The sequence below is a fragment of the Erithacus rubecula genome (assembly GCF_903797595.1).
Source record: "Erithacus rubecula genome assembly, chromosome: 5".
Lineage (NCBI taxonomy): Eukaryota > Metazoa > Chordata > Aves > Passeriformes > Muscicapidae > Erithacus > Erithacus rubecula.
The window spans coordinates 10,888,672-10,900,785 of NC_136687.1; the positions used below are offsets into that span (position 1 = coordinate 10,888,672).

Genomic DNA, 12,114 nt, shown 5'->3' on the forward strand with positions numbered 1-12,114 from the left:
TTAAAAAATCAGGGATGTCTGAATGCACCATGCTCTGTTTCTTATTTCCTTCCCTCTGCACATACTACTAAGCTACCAGTCCTTGTTCATCTACTTTTGGTAAAAAACAATCTCACTCATATAAAAAAAACTGCCTTTAGGATAGTTTTTCATCATGGTTGTGTTGAACTGTCCCCAAACTTTCCAGATAAATTTCAGTGATGGCAGTGAGGGCTGTTGGGAGCAGGGTGTATGAGAGATGGAACAATGTTACCCTTGATGTTTAAGAATAGGAGGAAAAAGGCAAGACATTTTCCCTTATATTTCTGCAGCATTTTTGATATGTGCCTGTAAAGCCTGATCAAGCATCCATGTTATCCTCTCCAGCATAAAGAGAAGGTGCTCTACAGATTTACATGATAAACTGAGTGTTTGGAGCCATGACTGGTGCCAAGGTATTCCACTTTTCCCCTGTCCAAATCTATGATTCTCTAACACAACATAAAAGTTCAACAGTATTAACTGCAAAGCAACTGCTCTGAGTTTTGTTTGACATTTTCTGCACTTGTTTCTTGGCCCAGTTAAACCCTGTCTTGTTCAGCATCTGCCTCACTGACAGACAGTGATGGCAATTGTCACATTATACCCATCTGCACACGACATTAACCAGAACTCTGCGTATCCATGGGGAAACTCGAGGGGACCGAAGTCACTAGCAGGGACAAGAGTAGCGGGTGTTCTGACAGGAGATTGTTAATGTGACTGGGGAGAAGAATTGTCTGCACAAGCCCATCCCAGGAAGGTCAGGCCGATGGAAGATGGGGATGGCACCGAGCCCAGGGACCCTCCCGGAGCTCCTGCCGCCTCCTCCAGCTGCGCGGGATGGAAGGATGGAAGCACCGCCCGCCGCCCGGGAGAGGGCACTGCTGCCCTGCTTGTCACACAACCCCAGCGTTCATGCACAGAAAATGCCATGTCAAGCCGGCCCGGCCAAGGCACAGCACAGGGGAGACCCCACCAGCGTGCTCAGAGACGCTTGGTGTGATTGTGCTGCTCTGAGTGCGCCAGGAGCTGCTGCTGCCCTGAGGGTTCAGAGCATCATCAGCTCTGATCTAACAGCTCCCTGTGCCAGGAGTACACACAGCACTGCAGAGTGAAGTGTGCTCAATCCAACACCTATACATTGCTTCTGTCACAAAAAAAACCCCCCAAAACCACAGCAAAACAACAAATAAAAAACAACAAAAAAAAGAACAAGCAGCAAAGAAAATGTCCAGACTGGGAAGGCAGAGATATCACAGAGCCAAAGTGCTGAAATACCAGAATCAAATGCTTGAAAGAGTACAGTTTAGAATATTTTTTTTACAACTTAGATGACAATTAACCATTTAACATGCATGTGTAACTGGCCTGGTGAACTCATTTGTAAGGCAGCACTTTTGTCTGAGGCAAGCTGTGTAACTGATGTACTACTTTCCATCCTCCACCAAAGCACAACCTTCTCATTAGCAAAATAGATGTTTATTTTTAAAGAGGCAGAATAATCCCACTTCATGAAAACTGCAGGACAGCTTAAGTGGGGCAATTTATTACACAATACAGGTGCTCTGTACAGCCAGTAAGAATTAACTGCTTTGCATAACAAGAATTTCCCATAGGAAATGTAATGAGCATAACAAAGCATATTGGAAACAAAAGAGGGCACTTAAGGAAGAAGACTAGAAACTGAAGTATAAAAAGTGAAAGAGTAAACCAGTTTTCTCTCATTTTCTCTAAAAGTAACAATTTGAATTCTACGACAAAGGCAGAGAAATATATAAAAATCTTTGTACAAATTTTCAAAGCATTCATAGGGCTGAAAGCACAAAAATTTAACAAAGGAGAGACCAAATGTCATCTTTTGATGTACCAGTACCATCTGAAGCCTGTTTACATATTCTATACATTTTTATGTCTTTTTGTTAGGCCAAAGTAGCATTCACAAAAAATGTACCACATCTCAGGCTCAAAAGTAAACAGGACATCACTATTGCGATGAAACCTTCCTGAGATACACTGACCTGGGCCCAATGTGCATCCCTTCTCCTACAAGTGCACTTTTCCTCATTTTTATTCCAAATCTAAAACTGTCTCCCCAACATATTAGCCAAGCAATCTCAAAGAGCTTGTATTAAAGACTTCCTTGTTCCCTCTTACCAAAGCTAAGAGGGAATGTTTTATTAACAGCTGAAGGAAGTTGGGATTGATTCTTGGTCTGCAGCTAAAAAAGATTTATGGGTTATTATTGATTTTCCTTGTTTTTCCTCAGCAAAGCAGCTCAGTAAGTACCTATAGCTGCTGAGATTCCCCAGAAGAATGCCCTGGTACACTGTGTTCAGACAGCTCAGACAAAGGCTTTTACTACCTGCTGCCTTTCTTTTCTAGTATCTTTGAGCTTTTCCTTGGTTCAGTCTCCCCTTCATGTGAACTCTGTGGCATCTCTCTGAAAGAATAAATAAGAAAAAAATTGCAGACAGTTTTTAAAATGCTATACTTCCCTCTTAAACTAAATTAATTTTGGAAAAAGAAAGGCACTTGCTATATAACCTCTGCACTCACTGGTTTCAGCTGCCTCTGTTGAGGCTGCCAAAACAAAGTTGCAAAAACATAAATGTTCCTTTGTTGGGTCCCTGTTCCCTACACACGTATTCCTTGCTGGCTGTGGGAAAGGAGTGTGTGAAAAGGGTTGATGCCATCAGGGAAAGGAGCCATCTCCTGAAGTCAGTCCCAGGCTGAGGTCACTCAGGGGATAAATACTTTTCCCCAAAGGCCTGTGGCTCCTGAGAACCAACTGTTTGCTCTGCCTGTCAGCAGGATTTTCTCTGCTCAATATATCAAGCTCAGTGACCAGCTGGCTGGTTTGATCTGCCCGTAGTAATCAGCTGGCATCTTTCAGGTTTGTAGCCATTTCTTCTCCTCTACTTAGCACCCCAGCATAAGCCAACTGAAACATCTATCAAGAAAATCATTGTTAGAGCTGCTACTCTCATCAGCCAAAGACTGGAGCTTGCCTTTGTTCCTGAAATAAAGGTGGAAGTTGAAAGCCTAAATACCACAGACTATATTTTGGTTGCTACATTTCAGCCTAGTTCCATTGAATTCACTTGTCTCTCCTGATTTATGCTGTGACTCAGGTTTAAATAAAACTAAATAAAGGAAATTTGTAAACAGTATTTCTCATTTCTCAACCTTTAATCAAAACTATTTATAAAATACACAGCAGTACAGACAAGCAAATTCAGATGAATTTCCTAACTTTAAAAAATATTATGGGGTAAAAAAGGTTAATTACATGTGAGAAATAAATATTAAGGAAGCTCAGCTAGTGCAGGCATTATGTTTTGAGTTTGATTGATATGCCTCCTTAAGAAGTAGATTTTGTAGCTTTTATAAATAGTTTTTCACATACCATATTTTTAGTCTCTAATGTACCTGCATAAGCCAGAAGTTATTCCATGGTGCTCTTGAGTATTTTCATGAAAATCATCTTTTTCTGCTGGTTCGGGTGACTGGAAGGTCTGTCTTTTGGAATTTGCTTTTTCACCTGAATTGCCAAATGCAGTGGATTTAAAAAAAGAGAAACACATATAGTAGAGCTTGCTGGGTTTTGATTAACCTGAAGCAAAAAAAAATTACACTCTAACACTTCATATATATAATATATATAGTATACTATTATTCCAAGGAAATCACTCCAGTTCACATTATCCCAGCACACTGTTTTTTTACCACTGGTCAGTTCTCACATAGCAGACTGTGAACTGCCACACTTGCTGAACACTGAAGTAAGCCTCCATGAGATGCAAGAGTTGTAAGCCCTATCATATATTTTCTTAACAAGTGACTGACAATGGCTTTTTATTACCACCAAACAGAAGAAAAGCCAGTTCATATTTTTGAGTGATTTGAAACACAACAGCCTGATGTAAAAAAAAATCACTGCTTTTAGGGCTCTGAACAAAGCTTCCACATCTGTTCATGTAGTCATGGTACCCACCAAGGCAAACAATTCTGCACACCTGAGAAACAACAGCTGGGGAGAGAAAGTTCAGAATTGTGCAGGTGACTGAGCTGCTTTTCCCTTTCAAGCACCCATCCTGCCTTTCAGCATCTTTCAAACGTAATGCCAGATGTTTCATTCTGCTAATAACAGAAAGATTGCATGGCTCAAAGGATGACACGTACACTGCATCTGAAAGATGATCTAGGACACACAACTGCTATTCTAAGAATCTGTATCTAAGTATCTCTTGAAGAATGAATTAGTATAATTTGTTAAAACTACAGTAAATTCATACAAGTAGACCAAGCTTCCAGATTCAGTAGGATTGTACTTTTGAGTACGTGTGTGAGGCAGTTCTTCCATTATACCAGGAGAATGAAAGATGGATGATTCAACTCTGCTGCTCTCACAGGGATTTAGCAATTCAGGTGAACAGAGTCATTTCTAGAGAATATGACAAAGACATGAAAAATGTTTTGGTTTCAGCAGGGCAAAACCTTACCTCAGTGGACATAATGTAATCTGTCAGCTAAAGGCTACTCTGGAGTGAGGAAAGGTGACACTTGTTTGTGGTTGTGCTGCTGGAGAAGTGGGTGACCTTGAAAGGTTTCACTACTTTTCTACATCCCAGTTAGGGCAATGGCACTGATGAAAAATCTCTCTTGAAACTCCAATGTGTTATACTGCAAAATCTGCACTGATTTGGGGAATTATGTGCTGTTTTTTTAAAAAAATTCAGGATAGTACCAACCTGCTGGCTTGCTCCTTTTGGAAGGCTTCTTCACAGTCAGTGGAACTCGGGTCAGCACAGCCAACTCACTCACAAAGTCCTGCTCTGCCTCCTGCATGCAAGAACACAGTAGCAATCACACAGCACAACACAGCTCAATTCCAGGTTATGCTATTACATGTGGTAAAACAAAACAGGCACATCACTGCAGAAACACAGGGAACAATATAGGAAACAATCACGGAAGTGTTCCCACAAGACAATGATGAATCTCAGCACTGATTTTAACTAGAGTAGCAAAGAGATCCTTACAGTCTGTCCATGTTTTTCCATTGAATGCTTCAGATCCACAAACCATTTAACCCTGGCTTACCCTTAGCTGATTCTCCAGCTCAGTTCCTAGGTGGTGCAATCCCAGTAGCTTCTGTTTCAGAGACCTCAGGCGAATTTGTTGCTGCAGTTCAAAATGAGCCAAAATCTTGTTTTGCTGTAGCACTAACCTGGTCAAGAGAAATGTAAATGTATAGATGTTGCTCAATGCAAGGGAGGAATACAATCCTGTCAAAGTCTATTTAGAAGATATTGTAGAGAGAAAGGCTCATTAACAGTATTGGCCTAGCCAGCTTCTGCTGGGACAGAAAATTTTGTGGCAGATTTTTAGGTTTACTTATTTTAATAATCTGCCTTGGCTGTCCATAAAATACAAGGTCCTTTTGGAGGTAGGAATCACAGGAGTTTAGAGTGTCCATGCCTGGACTTTGGGACCCGGAATTCAACTCCTGTTGAAGCCTGCTTTCATAACCATTTTACATTTCTACTTTGCCTACTTGCCAAAGGGCCAAATTGTTCAAAGATCAGGTGTGAGGATAAGGAATTAAGATTTAGAATCCAGGGTTTTTCAGTACCAGACTGAGCCATCATCAGTACCAGACTAAGCATGGCAATTCAGAACTTGGCAACTGAAAGCATGAACAACTGTATTCTTCACTTGTTTCACTTTTTTGGTTAAGGATTATTATTAAAACCGTACAACCTGAATGGCTGCAAGTTTGCTGCACCTGTATTTCTTCTGTTTTCTTGCCTGATCTACCTTAAAGCAATGCTGCCATTCACCCATCAATTTCCTCAGGGAAGGAGGTAACACAAATAGTTTCTGACATTTACACTTAATGAAGTTGCTATTGTAATGGTCACTGGTTAGAGAGGTTCCCTTTCACCATTTGCTTTTTGAACTCACACTCCTAACCTTGCCCTAAGGGCAAAAAGAAATAAAGTAATAAAACAAGGTTGAATTTATAGGAGTTAGACAAATTAATGTAAACTTTGTCATTAATTTACAAAGGACTAGACCATAAAAGAAATCATAATGGCAATAGGAAGCTGTATTTGATTATTGATGATTATGAAATGAGCTTAGATGCTGCATAGTTACATTCTTCAATACCACACTTCTGCCTGTGTGAAGGCAAATTTCATTGTATTTTGTTTTAAGATACTAGAATAGATTACGAGAGAAAAAAATGAGACAACAGCTAGAAGTGAATTTGTGTGTCAGAATAAATGAAAATTTGCTAATTAATAACTAACAGATCTTTTATGAAACCCTTTATTACATAAATCCATTTCTTTACCAACTCAAAGAGCGATGAAAAGTGGCCAATGATATCTCTCAATTTTGAAGAAACAGAATGTTTAAATTAAGATTTAACCTCTTTACAATGTCAAAACTGCAGCTGCTGTATTTTTCTTGATAATAAACCAAGAGCTAAGACATAAAATGATCACAAAAATGTATCACATACATGACAAGCCATAGAGCCTTCTATAACAACTTACTCCTTTTTAATTGCAGTGCTTTTCATCTGGACTTTAGTTTCATTAAATCGGTATCTAATTTCAATTTTATTTTTTATTTAACTAGCATTTGAGGGATTCCACTCTAGTGCAAATAATCTTGATTTTCCAAGGCATCCACTGAAGCCTTCTTTCCATTTTGAGTATTTTTTGGACTTCAAATATTTTCTCTTCATTATGGTTTTCTCCACAGTAAATTAACAAACACTTTTGATGTTCAAAGTATAAAGAAGGGAATGTAATGAATTACATTCAGCATTGGTTACCATCCTACATATATGTTAAATTTCTTTTAAAATTTGGCATATGTTTTGGCATTGTATTTCATTCTCTCTTTTTCAAACTATACTTTTCAAAAAGTATAGTTCTTCAATCTGTAACTAATGATCATCAAAAAGTTTATTTAATAAGAAAGTAATTCTCTGAGATCAAAGTGCAGACATAATTTGGCAATAGGTATTTCTTTTCCACCAAAGACAAACATAAAATGCAAACTCAAGACATTTATTCAGCTGAACATATATGTAGATCTGCAATCACTCACAAAGTTTAAATAGACAGCAGTGTTGCTGCCTGGTCTAACCTTTGGTGGACTGTGGATGACACATTTAGGAGACCTTTAGTGTGTTTTTCTTTCAATGCCAGTTCATTCTCCTTATTCTTCAGTCTGATCCTTTCACTTCTTTCTGCTGAAAAAATGTTTTTGAAAAATTTTCTGCTCAAAATGAAAAACTCTGAATTACAACAACCACTCACCATAAATTAAATTCATCATAAATTAATTCTGATTCTAGGTCGTCTTTCCAAACTTACTGGTCCTTAGGGGTATCAAGTACTTCTTTACACACACTGCCACTGTAAGAATATTTTGTGCATCATTTAACTGAGATAGGAATGTCATTGAATTCCTGTTCACCTACTTGTCCCACTAGGCTAACTTATTAACATGGAATTCAAAGCAGGAATTTTCTAAAAAGACCTTGATGCCTTAAGCAAGAACTGTAATACCTAAACAAAAAATGCAATATAAAGAAAACCCTCCACTGAGAGGTGACTTACTCCTGGGAATGCCCAGCTTCCCAAGATGATGGGAAGCTGATAGGAAACTATTCTGATAACTTGCACATGCTCACACTCTGTGACTGAGTGCTAATTTGCTGGCCAGGCTCCTGGCTCTTGTCCCTGAAGCCCTGCCTGGCAGCAAGGCTTGGGCACATCTGACACTCAGGACCTTGCATCACTCTCTAAACTAAACAGGAGGGAGCTGGATGGGTTTGTAACAGATCAGGGTATGTAATTTCAAATGGGGAGCATCCAGCCTTTTCTGGACACTCAGAGAGGCTGACAGACACCTCTCCTACCAACTGCACCAGCAGGGAGCAGTTACTGAATGTACTCTGGGCTGGGCTGGGCTAGCTGTAGGAGGGGAGGCACTCTCCACCTTTGCTCCTGTGGCAGTGCCAGTAAATTCAGATTTACTAAGCCAAGGGATGCCAGAAAAAGCAAAATCCTCTAGCCTCACATTAAACAAAGTTACTGGGAGACAGAATTGTCTAATAGTTGTCAATACTATACAAACCTTGTAAGGATTTCAGGTGTTGAAGCTTTTTTCCTTCATAGCCTTCTGTGATTTTTCCTAATTGCTGGTAGTAGTTTTGCACCAGTCTATTGATATTATTGCTGGTCCCATACACACTTTCAACAGCAGATTCCACCAGTCTCTCCTGTATCACACAGTACAAGCCACAATTCATTTTCCAAGCCCAAAAGTGTTTTGATCTGTTTAAAAATACCCCATATCTAATTAGGTATGTGCACACAAAATTGTGAATTTAAAATGTGGCATTAAAAATGGGGCAGATTAAGATACTGAAAACTGTGCAACATTTCAATAACAAAAATTGCAGCAAAATCTTTTTAATTTGCCTCATCTCCATCTGGAAAGGAGTCATTCCCCTATCCATTCAATCTCTACAGCCCATTTTAACAGTCAAGCTAACTGTCAGCAAAGCAAGCTAATTTATGTGTAGCTCTGCTGTGACTTTCCATTACACAGGAAATCCAAATATTTACTCTGGAAAAAAACTATTAATCTATGATGTAAATTTTAATTTTAATTTTATTTAATGATTTATCTATGCATTAATATGAATAAACTATTGGTATAAAAACACTATTAATTAGTCAATAGATAATTATCAATAGATAATTGCCTCCATTTCTTCTTTTTGTCATTCTTTGCCATCAAGAGTTGTGACAATTTTTTTCCTGTTCCAGTGTTCATTTAATAAAACCTGTTTTGGCTGCTGAGGCAAATACTGTACTGCTACGTAAGTGTTAGCTTGTAAACACTTTGCAAACTATGCTCAGTTTTAACACAGGTCCCAATGGTCTTCTGCTGATACTTCCAGGCATAGCTTAATGAATACATTAAATTGCTTTCCATCTGTGCAAGGTAGCCCCTGTTTTGGAAAGTTGCTGTTGACCATTTCCATACCTTGAAGTCCTGTCCATCATCTGAACTCCTTTTTTCAGCTTCCCCTCTGGCATACTGCAGCAGTGTCTGCCCAATCACCTGCTCCATGTGCTGCTGAAGAAACTGAAGCGATTCTTGGATTTCTGTCACTAGCTGCTGGTGAAATTCTAAATTGGTTTCTTGTGTTTCTTCCTCAAGCTTCTCCTCCTCTTCACGAATGTGGGACTCCTGGTAATCAGACAGGAAGATAGCACTGCCATTTAAATATGTTAACAACTGTAGTCAGCTTCACTTTGAAAGAAAGTCCTGCACCCATTCAGAATGCTAATTTGAGTAATTATAATAATATAATTTACAGAGGAAGTTTGTACAGTCATTTAACACATATGTCTTTGCAACAGAACGATAGCCTCTGTCATGACTTGCACACTAAAAGTTGCATTAGTCACTATTAGTCACTTCTAAGTGATGTATTCACTTGTATGTGAAATATCCTGAGTCCAGTAAGGGATAATCGTGGATGCCTTGACAAACTGCACAGGAGCAAGGCTAGTACAGTTATGCACTAGGAATACTTGTACAGTTTGTGTGGTCTATCTCAGAAAAAGCACCTTTATGAAACAGCTTTACAGAAGTCCTTTATACATTTTGGCATCCTTGCATTCTTGCATTAATATTTTCATATAAATAAATTGCTGAATAAACTTGCTAGGACAATACGTATCACAGCTGGCTATGCACTCAGTAAAGCAACAACAGGCACACTCAGGGACCTCCTATGCCAGCAGTGTGTACATTTTTGACAGAGAACAATTTTATTTCTCTTTGGAGCCTGAACTTGGTTTGTTTGTTTTTTTTTTTTCAGTGGCTTAGATCTGCCATGGCTACTTCTAATGCCAAATATCACAGCATATGAGAGCTCTGGAGACAACCCACGTGGACACTGTCCCTACCACTGCCTTCTGTAACTGCCACTGGTCCTCATCCTGGCACAGGGAGGATCCCTCCTGCAGGGCATGCTGCTCTCTCAGCTCCTGAAGCGAGCTCTTCTTCCTGCAGAGCCGCATGCGCGCCAGGGCTGCCATCGCAGCTCTCCTCAAGGGCAACCTTCTGAGCACTGAGCACAGCAGCACTCGCTGCTTCTGCAATATATAGCTAACAGACCTGGAAAAGGGAACATTAAAAATACATCAGTGAACCTGCTTGCTGGTTTGGTACACCTGTCTTCAGCAAAGTCATTGCTTAAAGGTGACAAGAATTATTCTTCACTCTGTGCAGTGTGTGTTTGTATAAAGCATGCCTTGGAAAGCTGCTTAGGTATAAAGAATGGGTACTGCTGTGTTGCACCTCTAGTTCTGTCACAATGAAGTTAAATTAAAATGAAAACAGAAATAAAATAGTTAAATAACCATCTACTTGCTGCTGGAATCAACATTTTATCTTGCAGAAACTGCAACTCCACTGTGACATAGGGAGTGCAGAGAGAGGCTGGTTTAAGACTAGAAAGCACTCAAAAAACACAGCAGATACTCATAAAGCCCACCAGCGACAAATCACATAAGACCATTTTTTCTAATTTCCAGGAGTCATGATATGTCTATTTTTTAAAAATTTCTCTCTCTGAAGGTGCTAATAATCCCTCAACACTGCTTTCCACAATGTAATGTACACAAGCTTTTATCTGGGCCTGCAACAATGAAGTTTCACCCCACTGCTCACTGATGAAACTGTGCTTACTCATCACTGAGGCATCCTAGTCTGCTTACGACACCTTGAATTATCTTCTCTTGTTTCTCAGACAAGTGCTTTTGCATCACAGCAGACAGAGCATATTCCGTTATCCAGAGCTAAAAGCAGGGAAAAGAATTACAGATATAGGATACTCTGATTTCAACCAGTCACTGCATAAACAAACAATGGTTTACTTTGCCAAAAAATAATCCCTTGTTTTCAAAAAACTCATACTGAATTAAAATTATTCAATTTAGGAATAATTTTTTCAATTATCAAAATCTTAAGGAAAAACTTTGTGCTGCTTTAGATCAGCCCTGAGCTGTACTCCTACAGATTTTTTGGTTTCAGAGGAACAGAAAAACAAGAAAAAAATAACAACACTGGCACAAAATACTGCATTGACTCTTATCAGCAGGTTGCAGTAGGCATTTTTTGTTGGTTTCTTTCTTTCCACTACTAAAGAATGTAGTTTTTATTTTCACTGAACAAAATAAAGATATCTTCCATCACACTTCTGTCACAGTAAACATTGCTAATAGTTGGAAATGGAGATTACGTGATTAGGTAAGTATATGGACTGCAAGTTTACAGCTCCTTCATGATGATATTTAGATTGAGAATTTAATCTTTAAATTAATTTTGATGGATTTGTCATTAGACTGTAAACTTTTAAAGATATGGACTTAAGATTTTGTTCACTACATTGCCAGTATTTAAAGAATAATAAGTCATAAGCTGAAATATTCACAAAACTCCAACACTTAGTGTAAGATGGAAAATATATTTTAGGCCACTGACAGCTGAATAAAAGCAGGTTACCTGCTGATGTATCCAGAGCCCTAAATTAAATATAATACCAAGGGTGTCTGACAGTTTCACTTTGTGTTCGAGTGTCATTCAGAACACTAGTGACTAAATTTTCAATTATGGCAGACAGATCTAGGTTTCATTAGGTCAGTATGTCCAGCAAAGGATTAGATGTAATTAGATACAACAATAGATGTTATCCTGGCTGCAGGAGGGGTGAAGCTTAGGGTGGTGTGGGCACATTCAAGTTGTTATTCTATTCATATACATCATAAATGTGGGAGTGGTTTTGGGGTGAAAATGAGCACATCCCTCAGAAGTGGGCACTATTTTGTCTCTCTCTCTCTCTAGCAGGAAGGTGTCAGCATCAGCCCCTGCAGATCCAGCCCCCATCAGCACCCCTGCTCCCTCTCCTGTTTTCTCTGGAACACAGCTACAGGACTTGGTGCTGAAAGGACAGCAGCAACAACAGCAGGACTGAACCAACAGAGC

At 39.2% G+C, this 12,114-nt stretch overlaps 1 protein-coding gene across 4 annotated transcripts in view; it reads right to left on the bottom strand.

Moving 5' to 3' along the window:
* Positions 1-1,484: 1,484 nt before the first annotated feature.
* Positions 1,485-12,114, bottom strand: part of EVC (EvC ciliary complex subunit 1) — a 46,943-nt gene continuing 36,313 nt past the window's right edge. For 2 of the 4 annotated variants that reach the window (XM_079307036.1, XM_079307035.1), the window contains 9 exons: positions 10,819-10,928; positions 10,035-10,245; positions 9,103-9,309; positions 8,185-8,329; positions 7,189-7,294; positions 5,125-5,251; positions 4,773-4,863; positions 3,451-3,562; positions 2,248-2,461 (listed from right to left, as the gene is read on the bottom strand). In XM_079307036.1, coding sequence (XP_079163162.1) covers positions 2,380-2,461; positions 3,451-3,562; positions 4,773-4,863; positions 5,125-5,251; positions 7,189-7,294; positions 8,185-8,329; positions 9,103-9,309; positions 10,035-10,245; positions 10,819-10,928 — 1,191 coding nt within the window. In that variant the 3' untranslated portion in view covers positions 2,248-2,379. Of the gene's footprint in view, positions 2,462-3,450; positions 3,563-4,772; positions 4,864-5,124; positions 5,252-7,188; positions 7,295-8,184; positions 8,330-9,102; positions 9,310-10,034; positions 10,246-10,818; positions 10,929-12,114 lie in introns of all 4 variants that reach the window. The other 2 variants (XM_079307033.1, XM_079307034.1) reach the window with 2 other exon arrangements.